At 32.6% G+C, this 18,306-nt stretch overlaps 1 protein-coding gene across 2 annotated transcripts; it reads right to left on the bottom strand.

Annotated features, from left to right (window-relative positions):
* Nucleotides 1–12,825: 12,825 nt before the first annotated feature.
* On the bottom strand, nt 12,826–18,055 carry LOC132047024 (type IV inositol polyphosphate 5-phosphatase 7-like). 2 transcript variants are annotated; one of them, XM_059437903.1, is made up of 13 exons: nt 17,500–18,055; nt 17,267–17,354; nt 16,645–16,710; nt 16,434–16,524; nt 16,233–16,337; nt 15,274–16,126; nt 14,992–15,185; nt 14,635–14,743; nt 14,370–14,518; nt 13,970–14,225; nt 13,460–13,537; nt 13,201–13,374; nt 12,826–13,088 (listed from the first exon to the last, which is right to left on the bottom strand). In XM_059437903.1, exons 1-10 carry the CDS (start codon nt 17,527–17,529, stop codon nt 14,003–14,005), a joined length of 1,908 nt encoding a protein of 635 aa, XP_059293886.1. In that variant the 5' UTR covers nt 17,530–18,055; the 3' UTR covers nt 12,826–13,088; nt 13,201–13,374; nt 13,460–13,537; nt 13,970–14,002. The 2 variants fall into 2 exon arrangements, with proteins under 2 accessions (XP_059293886.1, XP_059293894.1); XM_059437911.1 differs by having other exon boundaries at nt 13,460–13,531.
* Nucleotides 18,056–18,306: the final 251 nt, after the last annotated feature.

Genomic DNA, 18,306 nt, shown 5'->3' with positions numbered 1-18,306 from the left:
TGGACTCAATTAGAAGTGCGGGGTAAAATGTCATCTTAAACTAGCACTGTTTTGCAACTGTCATGCTTTAACTATCGAATATTTCTGTTCATGTCATGTTGAAGCTTTTTGCGACTAAACAGACCGCAAATCAATATTTTTACTACTAATAAGGCCACAAATCAAACTTTTAAGTATGAAACTCGTAAACAGTGATAATTTAGGAGGAATTTTATGTGTTAACTCTAAATTTAATGGTACATGTTGTGCCACTTGACGTACACATTTTTAAATTGTTTCAGGATAGTACAACATACACCAACAAATTTTAACCCTTGAAAGTTATAATTTCATGAGCAACGAGAACAAAACGTTACTGAAGTATGAAATTAAACTAGCAAAAACATGATAGTTTAGAGTCTTTTGGATGCTAACTCTTCAAATTATACACTCCCCATTTCAGCTTATGTGATCTTCTATTTAAGAAAATGATATATTTTTTAAATTTAAAAATAATTTAATTTAAATTTTTGTTTAATCGTAATAGTAAATTTATGTGATTACTAAATAGTATGATATATTTATAAAATTTTATGATCGAAACATATACTATTGTAATAAATTTAAATTTTTTGTATAACTTGTGAAAGATGTGGCGAGTAGATAAGTCTGATGCTTTTGCTGATGGCTATCCCTTTGTATGATTCTCTATACTAGCACATTCAGCCAAGACATTTTTGAACAATATGCATTAAATGGGTGTGTGAGTGCAGAGAATTGGAGAGCTAATTGTCATTTTTCTTTTACTATATTCTAGTCTTAACTCACTATTCTTTGCAAGATTTGAGATGTTCACATACGGTATAATATATATTTATTTATTTATTTTCACATTCATCCGTAACCTAGTAATTATTTTAGATTATTAATCGATAAAGTTATCTTTTAAGTATTTCAATTATATAAAACTAAATTATATCATTAATGCTCAGAAATTAAACTCTTCTTTAATTTGAATATAATGTGCATTGGGGAATCTAACTTTAGTTTGGCGAGTCCTATAGAATTATTTATTAACTTGAGATTGAAGCATAGAAGTTTAGTACAAAATGACACACAATAATTTAATAGGCCTTTTATTTTATTCACTGCTTAAGTACTCAAATTACTACTCCATCTTTATAAGTAGGCGTTTAGCCATGAAAATCAAATATTTGGAATTTTATTTGGAATTTTGAAGTTGGAGTTGAAGATGAGTTGTATTTGGTTATAGTTTTTGCAAAGATTATTTGGTTGTTGAAATGTATTGTAAGTGAAAAAAGTGAAAACAAGGTTTTTGGTGTTTTTCAAATTCCAAATACAACTTCAAGTTGTATTTGAAATTTTCATGGCCAAACGTTAATTTCCAAATAAAGTGAAATAATTTTCCGGAAAAAAGTAAAAAAAAATTCATGGCCAAACAGGTCCTAAAGTTATGAGTACTAATTAACGTAAATTCAAATTCCAACATTAAATAGGCGAGCCTTCTCTCTTACTGCATTCAACTATTAACTAGATCAGTACTATTCTTTGAATATAATGTAGGCATCGTAGAATAATGATAATTCACAACATAAAAATTTATAATTAGAAATAAACTAGAACATCATGATAAAAATAAAAATAAAATATGTCCAATTTAAAGCGGTCTCTATTGATCAATACGTACTTTCAAAATTAAAATTCACAACATCAAAAGTTTAAATTCATCAGTACTATACTTTATTCTAGCAAGGCATGCATGTCATTAAGACGGAGATCAGCTATAAATGTTTGATGATTATAAATTGAAGACGATAACACCCGGTTTCTATCGAAAAAACATTTGTTTTTGTTCTTATATATAACAAAATTACATAACAAGATGTCTTTGCCAAATACAAAGTGCACGCGTGAAGAAAACACTTGGCAAGCAACACTCATGCAGAAACGACGAAGGTTTGCCTCTGCATTGTATTTCACTAGTATATGTGCAAAATGACACTATTTGCCACATCCCAATATGGCTGCAGAAAGAGACATTAGGGGCCTGGGGTAGATGCAATGTAATAATAGCGTGGCATATACAAACAAATTTTATAGATGTGTGTGTGTGTGTTTTCTAGTTGCACGATTTTCCAAGCAATTATAAAAATGCACATATATATTCTCTGTTAAAAGTATATTCTCAACAAAAATAAGTTGTGAGTGTGCTGCTTTTTATATATTCATTTGATATTCGGTATTTATTATTCGATTAATTTAAGTTTAGTTATGTAGGATCTCTTATTAAAAAAAAACTTTACTAAGAAATTTCTCCATTCACAACCTCGCACAATTGTTGTTGTGTGTCTACTGAGATAAACAATTTTGAGGAAAAAAAATATATATTTAACTTAGAATTGATTGGCTACTCACAAGATGAATAATAGGCGCATATAAAATTCCGTCGCTACTCACAAGATGAATAATAGGCGCATATAAAATTCCGTCACTACTCACATGGGCGGATCTAGGTAGAAGTAAAGGCCTTCGTCGAAAAATTACACTTTATATACAAGGTTAAATTTTTATTCGAATCTAGGTAGAATCGGCTCGATCGGGGCATTCTGGCCGATTGGCAGCATTTTTTATTTGATATTGGGCAAGACTTGCCTTAACAACAAGTTATAGTGATCGTCAAAATTTTGACCACAAATGACGAATCGCTAGAAACTTTTTGGCCACAAGACTTGCCTTAACATAGTTTATGGTGATCGTTACAATTTCTTATCAAATCCCGATGGATCGCCAAGATCTTTTCGGCATTTATGGCTGAAAATCCTGACATACTGCTAGAATTGGTCATAAACTCCTAATGGATAGCCATAACATGCTGTCTAAAAAAATTAACGGAAAGAACATCGCTGCGCCCTGAAAACAAAATAATTACCCGCTCATATTCCTCTAACTTTCATGACTCTAAAACGATTTATCCGAAATGCCCCCAAAATTATGATACCAACATACCAACATCGTATATAAATATACTGAGATGATATCATGTTCATTTATTCAAAAGACACACTTTCCTAAAAAAAAAAAAACCTCTATGATACCATCATCTTATATACCTACACTGTGATGGTATCATTGAGGATCGTTTCATTCTGCCGTGAGACACTCCTCAGTCCTCCGTGATACCATCGTGGTACATAAATATACTGAGATGGTATCATGGAGGACTGCTTCAGTCCTTCTCTTAGTCCTTCATGATACTATCATGATATGGTATTCTGAAGGAAGGGTCTTGGACGATTAGGTTCTCGGCTAAATATTTTGAGCCGATTGGATAAGAAGTGCAATTAGTTTAGGAGGGGACATGAGCAGGTAAATATTTAACATTTTAGAAGTATTTTGTGTTGTTTCCCAAAAATTTGCCCACAAATGTTTGCTTTAAATTTTGCCAAATCAACTCCAATTTGATATACAACTTTCTTATATTAATTCTAAATTAGATTCAACACAAATCTAAAAATGAATAGATCCATTAATCTAAATTTATTAAACTTTATTAACAAGACCAAAAATTTAATGGGTGTCCTAAGAGTAAATTTCTGAAAGCTAATTGGCATGGGTGATTTACAACAACGGCTCTGGAGGCGATAGTCTTGAACTTTTGACCCCACCTGGCATATGATCAAAATTTTAAGTTTAACTAATTTTGCCCATGCTTCATGGGCAAACCTTCAAGATCAAAAGTTAAAATTTTTGCTTTTTAGGGGAGAATAACCTATATATACATTAGAACATAATATATTTACAAAATATGATGATACTTTTCAGTTTGCAAAACATACCAATAGATTTCTTACAAAATGTGTACGAAAATTTGTGTATGTTGTATGAAATGTGTATATCTCGCTTAAAGCTTAAAATTTTCACTCAAAATTTTGTGTATGAAAACTATATGAAATATGTATATCTCTCGTTCAAGGCTTAAAATTCACTCAATTTATTGTGTATGAAACTTGTATGAAATATGTATATCTCGGGCAAGGCTTAGAATTCTCATATTTTTCGTGTATGAAAATTGTATAGAAACGGTATGAAATATGTATATAACTGTATTAAATTTGAAAAAAAAGCTCATGTTAGGTTTTTGGAAATTTAATACAACTAGAACAACATTGTGTACAACTTTCATACAATATTCATATTAATTTAATGCAATTTCTAATCTCGCTTCGAAATTCGACTGAAATTTAATACAACTACAATAACATTGTATACAACTTTCATACAATACTGATTCAAATCTCTTCATTTTCTAACAAAATCAGAAAATATAGATTTTCTTTTGTTATACATGAGGTAAAACAGGAAATTACAATGAGGTAAAAGGAAAGAATTTGTGGTCATCGTCATCATTGCCGTCATCATCATCATATATTCATCATCGTCGCAAAAGTGGTTATTTGTGCAAATCAGCCTGAAGTTAGAAGTTTGAGATGGCACATTTTCGCATGAAATATATATTTTCCGTTCATCTTCTCTAGTAATCATTTTCATTTGAAGTTATATTCGAACGAGATTACACATAAGTGGAAGCACCTGCACCATTGAAAACAATACATACCTATTAATCAAACACTTCACTCTCCACAACACACAAAACAAATAACCATACCCTAAAAAATAAGCATTTTCACAATAGTACCAATACCCATTAATTGACAACTTTCAGTCTCCTCAAACACAAAACAAATAATCATATACCCATAAAATGCCTCATTCACTCATAAAGATAAACATTTATGTAAATAAAGCAGAAACCCACATGAAACATACACGATTAAACAAGTTCTAAACGAAAAAAAATCATTTCTTTAAGGAAAACCACCAAATATGTTACATAACTATTAAAGAACGACACATTATCCAACAATTAGAAACTCACTCATTGAAATACAAAGACCCACAAAGGGAAGTAAGAGATTTTCGACATGGTGAGAAGTTTACCCATTGAAACACTTGTGGTGTGTCTCTTCTTCTCTGGGGATCGGCTATGGTGGGTCTGTATGTGGTGTGGATATTCGAATGAGATTACAAAACAGTATAGGATATTATTCTAGGGAGAAAACCCTAAGGGAAGGTAGGGGCTGCATCTAAGGGGAAGGGAAAGGTGGGTGGCTGAGAAAAGGGGAATGGAAAGGTGAGCTTTTATTTTTTCAGATCCGTTATGTTTTGTAAATAAGTTGGTATATTTTGTAAATAAGGAAAAATATCTTTATGTTTTGTAATATATAGTTTTAAGTAGTATTATTAGATCATTTTCTCGCTTTTTAATATAGAGAAGATTCAAAACAACTCATTTCCAAGATCATTGAGTCGTGTAATTTCCTGAATTTGGCGTGAACAGAAACTCAATATGGGCAGGTACTGTCATGGCTTTGTATATGACCTTTATATAGAGAAACGAGTTGGACCACATTCTTTCTGCATAGTTGGGCTATTTATGTTGCGTCAATTTGGTATAGACATCTTCAAAGAGAGACTTCTATTCTTGTGAATTAGAAAGCACTAGACTAGAACGAGTTGGTAATTTTCTCGAGTCAATTTTTTAAATGATCACTCTTTTCGAAAAAATTAAAGTAACTTTTGAATTTTTTTGGACAAAATAATCATAAAACTATGCTCATAATCCTATCAAAATAAAACATGCCGGAAAGTTAACTCTTTAGTTAGGACAGTTGGCATCCCTTTTTTTTTAATTGCCGTTTAGCAGTTATTCATTGTCATTGAAATTAAGTTACGTTAGTTATGCTAACTGTTGGATCTTTTGGTTTAATTCAAAGTTTACCTTCTTAGTCAGCTAGATGGAAGTATTTAAGGAACAAATCATTATTTAATACTCTCTTCATCTCAATTATGTTACTAAAATAGTTGTTTCAAACTATTTGTCGTTTTAAAAGTATAAGGCACAATTAATTATTTTTTTCCATTTTGCTCTTAGTAGAATTTTATCATTAATGGAGATGACACATAAATAGAGTAAACATTTAATGAAGAAATATTATAACTTAGACATAAATAAGGATAAAGTTAATCAAATATCCCTCTTACTTAATAGTATTTCTTAACGGGTGTGTGAAACAAAAAAGCAACGGATAATTTGAGACGGGGGGAGCACTATAAAGTCTAAAGTCTAAGCATGTCCTGACGGACAATTTTAACAGAAGATTAAACGCAACCTTCATGGTTAGCCATTACCAAGTCCTGTCTGAAAGAGTGAAAGTAATACCTTTACATTACTGGTTCTTTACATTTTTTCCATTTAATGAGTGACCTATTGTTCAATTGCTTATATTGATTAGTTTTTTCATATAGCCCCCGGCCCAACTCTTGAGTCCAACAAGCTAACAAGAACTAAGCTAAAACATCTCAGATTTAAATGGGCTGAAAATACTGTAGCCCAATTATGTCAAAACAAGTTAAATTGAACCGTTTTACAGGTTAAGCCTATCTTGATGTCTGGAATCGTAACTAAACTGCTACCACATCAACAAGCCTAAGTGCACATGTACTCGATTATAGGATAATCATTTACGTCATATTTTTAGTGCATAAAAATTTAAAGACTTATTCACTTCGGAATAATATTAGACATGCGGTGTTTATATAGCCGAAGTTTAGACACGCATGACTAAAGTTCAAGCATTATTCAATTATTTTTGCTTGAATTCAAAGCTTTTCCAAAGTAATTCTCCTAATTTAATGGATTCTTTCTACCATAATAAATGTCATAATTCGTTTTCTACTTTATTCTTTATCTAGAAGATAATTTTATTGTAGCTTATCTCAAATTAAATCTACCTATTACATTGTCAATCCAACATCTATTTTGACAGTGTAAACAAACATTTATGTTATTAGCATATTATCCACAATAAATGAGATTATTTAGTAACATAAAAATTAAGGCAAGTTATATATATGAAAGAATAAAATACACGAATTATGATTTTTTTTTAATCATATTATAATATATAAGAGAGAATATGCAAGTTTTGTCATTCTCACATCTTTGATTGACCATTCATGTTGCACCAAGTGTGTTCCAACTGTTGCATTTTAGTTGGTTATTCCCAATTCTTAACACCAATTATTTTTCTTAAGTTCATTCGACTACATCTTAATTTTGTATATTGATATTGTAATAAATTTTTGTGGTTTTTTTTTTTTTGCTCTTTACTCCCTCAGTTTTATATTATAGAGCAATATTTTTAACTTTTATACTAAGTTCAAAATAATTATTACTATTATATATAAGGGACAACTAAGTGGCTTTTGTAGTCCTCACAAAAGTTTCCAATAAAATGTCAAACTTTTCAATTAATTACTTCTAGGTCATAATCTTATTTTTTTAAATCAAATTTAATTTTTTTTTTCTTGAGGTCTACTTTTCGAAAACTGTCGAACCTCCTACCTCATTTTCCCTGTTTTTGGTTTTCTATCCGGTGCCTGGTATCTGCATTTGAGTCCGATTAATCCAGATAATTCGCATTGTGTAGCGCCCATTCGGGGGAAGCGCTCCCTTCAAAGATTTTTCTAACTCTGCATTTGATTTAAAGTAAATAATTTCATCAAAATGAAAGTTAAAATATTAAAGGAGTGAAATGAAAGTTTTGCTTTTATATATTGAAAATATACTTATATGAGATTTAAATATTACTAACATAAATTATATTTCTTTAATTAAAATATCTGCTTTTATATATTGGGTTTGGGCCCGGGCTTAACACGGGCCTCACGAAAATAGTCAGTATATATATACATACCTCTCTGTAATAGTCATCCTTCATAATGACATAGCGGTCAAGGCTTTTTGGGCAAACATTTTGTTATAACATTCGGAAAAAAAAAAAAAAAAAAACCTCCAGACAAACGATACCGTTATAAAATGATTTTATGGTAATTTAAATACATTCGTCAAATGGGTACAAAGCATATCGCCGCCTTCAGAGGCGGATCTAGGATTTGAAGGTGGCAGGTGCCACAATTTTCTTCAATGTACGTCTTGTTAGGAATGTGTATTTGGGTCGGGTTCATCTCTTTTTAGTTTATTCGGGTCAACTTAATAGGCTTTTTTTTAAATTTGCAAATATGAAAATTACATCTCAAAAATCAAGAAACGAACATAATTAACATCTTAAATAAGGAATCACACTCATTAACACCCATTAACAACGGAAGTAAAATTCAACATTTTCACCAAGGGACTTACATCTCTTATGTACATTAAAAAATGAATTTGCACAAGTAAAATAACATCTTCAATAAGGGAATTACACCAATCAAAATAAAAAAAAATAATAGAAAAACTCTTCAATAGGTAAATACACCCCATAAGTAAATGTAGAATTAGATAAACTACAAGTTCTCAAAAATAAATCATAAATTTCATGTTTTTTCTAAGCAGTGCTTACGAAATTTCTATCACAATTTAAGTAGTAAAGTGATTTAAATTGAATTTAACAATTATAGAATAGCATAAATTTTTATAATATACTCCCTCCGTCCATTTTTATTTGTCCATTATACTAAAAATATATATCTACTTTTACATATAAGTTATATAGTTTGAAAAACAAGATATAATGTACCATTTTATACCTATTTTACCCTTATTATTAAGTACTCCAATTCATTTCTCATTTTATTTATTGCTTATTAAGAGTGTCGCAAGTCAAATATAGACAAGTAAATATGGACGGAGGGAGTAATAAACAAAAGAAATTATATTTAAAAAAAATTGAATTTTGTTCTCAATCCAAATTTCTCACTGAGACCCAAGTTTTTCGATTTAAATATTCATAAATTTGAGATTAAGAGAAATGCTTAATTTAAGAGATTTTGAAGTTTCTATTTGTGTGTTTTCGCTAGAGATCACAGATAAAATAATATAAAAGAGGAAAGGTAATATAAATAATAAAAAATTTAAATAGAAAATTGGATACCGAAAGGGCCGAATTACTCGGTACAAAGAAGTAAAAAGTGTAAAGAAAAATGGGAGTCAAAAAATGTTCAAAATAGATTTAAACTTGTGTCTACCAGTCGTGACACCTTTATCTAATTTACTACCGGCGGTGACAGGATCAAATATTTAACCTAATTTAAGCAAATTACACCATATGTATATAAAAAATTTATTAAGTGTCATGCCGCCCCACCCTAAAGGTTGGATCCGCCCCTGCCGCCTTGTGCTAGTGAAGGAGAGTGCTGCACAGACAGAGATACAAGAGGTGTCTCCCACAAATGAGTAGTTTCTCTTTCTTTTTTCCCTTCCATCACATCAGTGAAAAAATTGTACTAGCAATTGAGAAGACCCCTAGTTGTACCCTAGCAAATTTCGATTGCCACTTGACATTTTAACCCAAAAAAAATTATAAGCCCCCTTGCCATAGAACTTTTCTTTTCCTTTTCCTTTTCCTTTTGACATGGCCATAGAACTTGTTGTAAGTATACCTTTTATTAATAAGTGACACGATTGTTCTTACAATGAAATCAATATATGAAGAGGAGTTGAGCTTATCTGAAAATTATACTATACAAACAGGGTAAGAATAACTTTTTTTGTAACAACATATAATCTTAAATTCTCTTGATATAAGTAGCAAAGGTAGCTTACAAATTGTTTTAGGTCATAGATTAAATCTCTAGTGACACTCTTACAAAATATTTAATCTCTTGTTAAAATTTCTAACTCCGTTAATTATATATTCAAGAGCGGAGGACACCGCTTGGTTGGAAAATTTTACCATATGTATATAAATAAAAAACAAGAATAACATGATTTTTTCTCATACTTTAATGAGTAAAAAATTTTCTTTAAGAATTACATTTCTAATGATATTATCGTGAATATATACATTTTTAGAAATGAAATTGTTCAAAAATGTTGTACTGATACACTTGAATTGTATTTTATTAATAATATTAGAATTTTGTCTCGGATTCATTCATTTGTTTTTTATTATAATTTTTATGTTAACGGACCATAACTAGAGTTTTCACGCCTCGTGGTGATCAGAAGATGAGCAACACCCCAAGGTCTTAACATAAATGATTTATTCATTTGTTTGCTTTTTAAAATATCGATATTGCTTATAAAAAATTCTGTATAGACCACAGTTACATGAATATATAGGGAAGGGAACAAAACTTGAAGGATGGTGGAGGTTGTTTGTAATATATGGCAAGGTTATGGTCCCAGAGACAAAGCAAATGGAACTGTTGACTGTCCAAGTGCCATCAGAATTATGAAGCACTGTCGCATTCATTAAAAGTATGAATACCAACGTTAGTGCTCTCTCAGAACTCATGAAAGAAGAAAAAGTCGTTATAACAATTTATTAAAACAAATACCAGTCGTATTAGTTTTTACTGTTTTATGTCGAGCACTCCTTGCTGGAAATTTACAAAACTGAAATTGACGTGTCTTGAAAAAGAAAAAGAGTCTTAATCTAAATCATGACTTCCCCATTATCCTACAAAAATATCAGTAACTTGTCTTTTTTTTTTTTTTTTTTTTTTTTTTTGACTTTTTACTTTTTCATGTTACTCCCTTAGATTTTCCTTTTTAACCTGTCAATTTTCCATCAATTTCCTGGCCCATAAAAAAGTGTGGAGTAATATACAGAGACAAGGACATAATCAAGAAAATAATCCTTTTTGTCTACACATATTCCCTGTCTGTAAAGCGGCAAAGAGAAGCAAAGAGTCTGCAAGATGTTGGCTAAGTGCTTTGAGCTTCAATATTGCTTCTCTGCCTTATAAAGCTAGATGTGTAGTTTTGTTATTTTCTCAATACTTGGTGGAATTTTGTCTGATCAACTTGTACATGAGAAAAGTTAAAGGAAAAGATGAAATTCCATCAATAAATAAACACTACTAAAATATACGAATTTCCGACGGACGTTCCTGTCAAAGGGCCATAAAAATATGGGATAGTTTACAGTAACTTCGTCGGAAACGTTTTCGACGAATCAATTCGCGATGGATCTAAACTTTCCATAAAAAAATCGTGTCTTCTAGTAGTGAAATCTTTCTGACATGTGAATTTGCTTCTACTACTAAGAAATTTAAAATTAGAAAAAATTGATGGAGATCGCAATGGAAGAGGACGGGACCAAGGCAACCAGTAAGAAGGTAATCTCTTATGCAGCTGGCCGGGGCATAACGGGTTGTAAGTGTAACATATGGTAGCATCATATTTTCTTCAAAAGAAAAGAAAAAAACAAAAGTTGGTGGGACAGGGGGCGAGTTAAATGAAAATTCAGAGAATAATAAATTCATCCGGATTAGCTAAGGAAAAAAAAAAAACCTAAGCGTCCATTTGTCATTCCTAGAAATACAATAATTATAAACCCGTAATTTTTTGAGTTAATTGCGAGGGACTTTGATGTAATCTTTTCTTGTAATGATGAGATTTTTCTTGTAACTTTCACACTTGATATGGATTTGAATACCATATAAGCCTCTTTTATCTTTAATATCAGTGACTAAACCTACAATTTTTTCCATATAAATAGACCAACTCGCCCTTTGACTTACTATTAATAGGCCATAATTGTCACATTATGGAAATGTCACAAATAGGAGCAGTACACTAGGCTTACCAACTAAATTGTCCTGTTCCTAGTCCTAAGGCCTAACCAACCAACTTTCGGAAATTCTAAATCCAGTAAAGCAAAGCTATGTCACATCTTTAGGGTCCTCACAGTCAATAACAAGTCATATCAACTCTTTAGGGCCGTTAAATAAGTCATATAATGGGAGCTGTTACTTTTCCTTTTTATTATTCTTCCAATATCTTTATTTTCTGCTTGGTCAATTTAAGCTTTCATAACCATAATTTGAAAAAAAAAGTGTGTATATTTAATGCCTGCATGGAGAATGTGTGCACTTAAGTTTGAAGTTTTTGGCTTGCTTTCTCAATCTCTTTTGTAATTGGTAGTCTCAAACATCCTTGTTTCGAAACCTTCACTTTTACTCTATTTGTTTATTGGATTGAGAGTATTCCCACCCCGCCCCCCCACCCCCCCTCTTTTTGTTCTAGAGTCCTTACATGCATACCATTTTAAGCTTTATGCGTCTTACTGTAGCTTGAACTTCTTGAAAGATAGAGAAGCGTTATGTGTCTAATTGTAGCACCGGCTTCAAATTATCATAGGAAACAACAAATACTTAAAAGAAAGAAAAGCTTTATGCGTCTAAATGTAGCTTCGACTTCACAATATCGTAGGTAACAACAAACTACTTGTACTTGAAAGAAAGATGGGTGTCCTAAAACAGCATGTAAACAAACTATGCAAGCTAAGAGAAAAGAGATCATTCGTAATTACTATCACAAGAAAGTCGCCCCGTTCCAATTTACATCATTTATAAACCTTACCTTTTGCCTTAGGCTCCCTACTAAATTTGTTTAGACTCAATCCAAACAACAATCTAAGAGATAAATCCAACTAGAATTATCCCCAGCAGATACTGTACTAGATTCGGTAAAGCTAAGGTCTTTGGTTGTGTCACAGCTAGTGGTAAACAAAAACTGAAAAATTTACAATTAATACAGACAATAAAAGAGAAGAATGTGAACTGTATCCTTCCAAGAATAAAGTATTTCTGAATCTGAATCATGCTATCTCTCTCAATATGACTTTATCTGCTACCTCTGTAAGTTTGTCTATTACTTTATCTTTAACCTGACACAGAAAAAAGAAAAAGTAGACAAAGCCAAATACAGGGACTAGGGAGTAACCCAAGGAAAAATACTTTTCAGGTAAATCATTGGCGAAAAACAGTGTAAGAGGTTTCAATAAATATTTATTTATTTTTACTATCACGTTTGCAATTGAGTATACATCAGATGATCAGAATCATTAAAAACAAAAAGGCAAAACTCAAACATGATTATTTTTCACTCATGTCCTCATGCTCTTCTTGTCATTGAATCTCTCTATCCTAAGTCCTAACTAATAAAAGAATCTTGGAACAAAAATCATTGTCATTTCCCCACTTGGCAGTTCCTTTAACTCTTGGCCTAGTTCATCCTGCAAATAAATTGACACAAGAGTTACATATTTAGTAACAAAAACATCATAAAATCCAAAACACAAGCCAACTGTTGTCTAGACATATAAAACTGAATTTAAGTATAATTACCTTATAGAAAAAAGATGATAACCATGCCAAAAGAGACACTGCCAATTGGAGTTTGTTAATCAAGAAGTCGAGTTATGCTCCTAAATCCTACTGAAATGTTCATTTGCAAGGAAATGTATATGTCGTCCACGCCACTTCAAGTTAAGTTAAGTCATCAAAACTTTGAATATACACCTGGTCAAAGAAAGAGGATGGAGATTTTAGAAAAAGTGAAGGTAAAACCAGCAGAATCCAGAAAAGGATAAAGAGGAGGACTAACCTTTTTCAGTTAGTGGGATAAGGACGGTCCCAAGCGCCCTTCAGGTTTGAGTTTCGTCAAAGTGGTTCCCATCTGAATCTGGGGATCAAAAGAGAAACAAGATAAGGACCACTCAGTAGTAGGTTCGGAAGAAAAATCAGAGGTAAAAACAACTCCGGATAGACCAAGGGACACAATGTCTAGGGACACTGAAGAAATACGGTATCTTATAGCAGATTCTAAACTTATACTAAAAACAAGAAATGAATTTGTTATTGGAGAAGAATCCTATGAAGAATCTGCATATTTTATAACAAACAAACATTTTATTCCACAAAGTGATAAAAGATTCATTTAAGAAGTTCGGTATAAAGGATTGAGCTTTTCTTTCTTCGTATGCCACTTCATGCCCAAACATAATCGAAGGAAAAAAAAAAGATGTGTTCACCAAATCAATGATTTCATGCAGAGATAGAAAATAACATCCAAATAAATAAAAGCAGCCAAGATATAAAAATATGCCGGGCATACCAAAAGCTGAGGTTTGGTGTCATCCATTCTCCTTCAAAAGAAGCAGAGTTCTGTATAACCATGAGAATATGGCAATAGCTCCTCCACCTCGATTCTTGAGCTTGAACAACTCATGCTTTTCCTCAATCTGCTGGGGACCGACTCCACTTCAGCCCAAAACACACTGGAAACGGGTCTATGATCTGAAAATCTAGACTCCCCACGAACATAAGATAATTGCTGAAGTCCACCTCCATGCCACAATATCCGATCACACCTTCAGATAACAAAGGGCAAAGATCAGTTCTAGTCTCGATAAATAAATTAACCATTTTATCAATAAAAGATGTTAATCTTAATACTTCTGCATATGAGCTATTTTGAGCAATGACGTAGACATTTTTAAAGGAAAAGCCTGTACCATGCAGGTGTTCGTCGTTTCTCTTTTGGGTGCATGTCGTCTCCTGCATACCTATCTGAATTCCTTGAATATTTATATGTCGGTGGGAAATATATCTTTCCTTCTTTCCAACCCACAAAAACCCGACCTCGTCTCTGTTCTATACGCAGCTGCCAAGAAAACTCAAACAAGATCAATTCAACATTGTCATGTGATAAGTTCAGAACTGATTTTTTAAAAAGAGAATGGATAAAAGTAAAAGACTCTACTCAGATTGTGAAAATACCTGGTCATTTTCCAACAACGCTCTCCAGTTTTGCATCTCAACAAGTGCTTTGGCAGAACGGTAAGAGAGTGCAATTCGATAATTCAGATCCCCAAGCCAAATAATTCGGCTAAAAAAAAAGGATAATTCATTAGAGAATGTATACATTTCATATCTCAGATGAAATCAAGTGAACAGTCGAACTTGATCATATTGTTCAATGACACGGTAAAACAAGAGAACTGCTTCGTTATAGTTCTACGGAACTAGTTATATTAAACTTTATTTATTCCAATTTTCCACTTTCATGAGCTTGTTTTCAGAATCAGAGTTCAGGAGACAGCAATGACAGATCTACAGAGTAAAAAGTGGACTTACTCGTGTTCAAGAATATTTTCAGGGGACTTCTCTTCATCCGCACCCTTTACTCGCGGAAACCTTGTTTTCTTTATGATCTCCATAAAATCTGCATTTCTGCGTAACTCATCACCCTCTTTCTGACCAGAGGTTAGGTGAGTGCACACAAAGCAAAAGCTTGTCTGATGCAACATCATACTTACTGAAATAGATCCCTGCAAATCCGAGCATGGAATAACACGTTATGTATGCTTTCACAGATCATCAATAAGTAGAAAAATTTATTCAGCCAATTCAACTTACCTTATTTCCAAGGTAACCCATCAAACCTCTGCCAACACATGATACTTTCATATTCCGGACATGTTCCCTCAATTCACTTCGCACCCATACGGTAAGAAAAATGCCAACCATCTGTTTACTGGCTACCAAACAGTATCTTGAATTTCTGGGCATTCTATTATTACCATCCTCTGTGCCACCAGTCACAGGTGAAAACAAAACAGTACTTGGTGAATCTCCAGGACCATAATCATCATCCGAAGAGCCCCATCTGGAGAAATCACTTGGCCTTTGTCCCCATGAATAGTCACTTGGCCTATGACCAGATGAATAGTCACTTGGCCTGTGACCAGAGGAATAGTCACTTGGTCTGTGACCAGAGGAATAGTCGCTCGGCCTATGACTAGATGAATAATCACTTGGCCGGTAACCAGTAGAATAGTCACTTGGCCGGTAACCAGTAGAATAGTCACTTGGCCTGGGACCATAGTCACTAGGTCTGTGGCCCCATCTTATGTTAGGATCAAAATCACTCTGTCTATGTCCAGAAATTACTCGATCACACACGCTGTATCGTCTATCAAGGCGAGGTTGAGAAATGGATGGATCATTTTCCATTCTCCAACATTGAGGAGTCTGGAATGACCTACGAGGAAATAACGACGCCTTTCGTCTACTTGACCCCTCAAAGTCAGCATTCCATTCAGCAATTGGATCTGGGATAGGAGAAGGAGTATAGCAGCCACTACTACCTCCACTATTACCAGGACCATTATTAAGTGTTTTTCGAATCAGAGATAGCCATTTTTTAGCAGGTCCATTGTCTTCAGCCCCAAGAATATTACCAGCATTTAGAGGAACTATTTCTTGAAATCTGAGTGTAAAAAAAAAAAAAAAAAAGCAAATTTTTGTTTCAGTCAGCTACTATAAAGGACAAAACCTGTAAGCAATACATAATGACAATCTTAAAAATCTCATACCCAAGTACATAGATATCTGCAGGGGGTGCTGAGTGAAGCCAGTCATCTAGATTCAAATTACTTGATGGTGATTTTCCACCCACATTCCATGTAGCAACGAAAACACTGTGTATCAACAAGAAGAGAACACAATCATCCTTTTACCCAACAAAAAAATTAGAACAATGTGGAATGACTCAGAGATTTACGAAGAGTACAAACCTATAGTTGTGTACATTTATAATTTGAGGGTGATCAAGATCCGCTCTTCCTCTTCGCGGACGCTCCATACTCCGTGACGAATTTGATTTTTCTATTTATTTGAGAGAGCAAGGTAATACTAATTAGCTTAAATAATCATTACAGAATCGGGCTTACATATACTGAACTATAGATTGTATTCATTGACATTCACCAGTACCCTGTCACTAACCTGTCTTAGTTTTCTTAATTGTGCAATGCTCCCTCTCCGAGATGCTCGTTCTCCATTCATCACCACCTAAAGTATAGGGACATTCATTTATGCTTCAATTCACAGTTGAAGGTAGGTAAAGTTGGTAAAATCAACCAAACTCCATCAATATTACCAACAGAAATAGAAATGACTGAAGTTCACTTTATCTTGGTGGCATTTTGAGAAACTAATTAGGGAAATGTAGCCATCAATTTCAGTAAAACATAGAAAAAAAAGAATTATTTTATTGATCCTCTAAAATTCAGATATTTCCTTCAATTATAGAATTGAGTGACTTCTAAATATTTTACCATTACCCTTGAAATTTCACATCATACTATAAAAACCTTCACCACAGATAAATATCATCTCCAAGAATATAGCACAAGACAGACAAAATATGAGATTTCCCAAACAGAAAAAAGAGAAAGCAATAAAAGATTCACCTAAACTTGTTAGTAGCAAGGATATAAATTAAGTGCTCATAATTTCAGTTGCAAAGGAGAAAACCCCAATTCACAAAAACAACCAAAGAAAAAGTAAAACAAGAAAAAGAAAAGAAACAGAATAAGTACAAAACCAAAGGAAATTAGATGCCTACCGCCATAAGCAACTTCATCAGAATGGAATTCTTCAGTTTTGCTCTTAACATTGAACCATTTTCTGACAAGTTTCTTTGACCATGAGAGCTTAAGCAATCAAAGGAAAAACAAAAATAGAATGTCAGCAAATGAACACACACTTGGAGGAATGCAAGAAATAGAATTACTAAAAATTACAATTTCCAAGAAATGAAAGCAAAAAAAGGAAAGAAGCTAAACACAAGTTATTCACCTTGCTTTTTTTGGAATTTTCATCTCTCATTGTTTCACTATTCCTTCATGCACCCTTTCTTTCTATACTTCCACTCCCCACAACTTCCAAATTATACTCAAAACCATACAAATAACAATCAAAAATCAAGAAAGTTCACAACTTTAGCAAAGATCACTTCTTCTTCTTTGAAAATGAACCAAAAATACAACACCCCAAGTTAGCAAATTGCAAATATGGACACTTATGTAAAATCTTGGTTATTGTCTTAATGCACCTTAAAAGCACAAAGATTGTTCTTTTCTTGGTTAAAATTACTCTTATGCTATATGGGTATTATTTTTACCTGAAAGATACACTATATAGAAGAAAGAAAAAGGGGGATTGAAACCAAGAAACACAATGACCAAGAATAGAGACAACTACACTACTTTAAGTTAAGCACAAGACAATGTAGGCCAAAAATAGATGAGAAAATAAAGAAAAGCAAAAGAGGGGTCACGTCTCTTCTTTCTTGAACTTAGTAACAGCAACAAAGTAAAGAATTTGAACAGAATAAAGTGCATACAATAGCACACTGAAGACTGGTTTCTTGCTTTTTTAATTTCTTGTTTTTTTTGTTTTGTTTTTTATTTCTTTGTTTTACCCAAAACCCAATGCCATATGTGTCGTTTTGATGTGATTTGAAGTATAAAACGACTTGGTCAGATGTATTAAAGATTTGTTCCTATTGGTCAGCAAAAGGTTGAGAGTGGAAGATCTGGTTAGACTAATAATACCCCATCTTTAGAAACAAAATTTCTTTGGTCTTACAAAATCAAAGTTAAA

This window comes from Lycium ferocissimum, chromosome 1, assembly GCF_029784015.1.
Source record: "Lycium ferocissimum isolate CSIRO_LF1 chromosome 1, AGI_CSIRO_Lferr_CH_V1, whole genome shotgun sequence".
Taxonomy (NCBI): domain Eukaryota; kingdom Viridiplantae; phylum Streptophyta; class Magnoliopsida; order Solanales; family Solanaceae; genus Lycium; species Lycium ferocissimum.
This window is presented reverse-complemented; position numbering and strand designations above follow the sequence as displayed.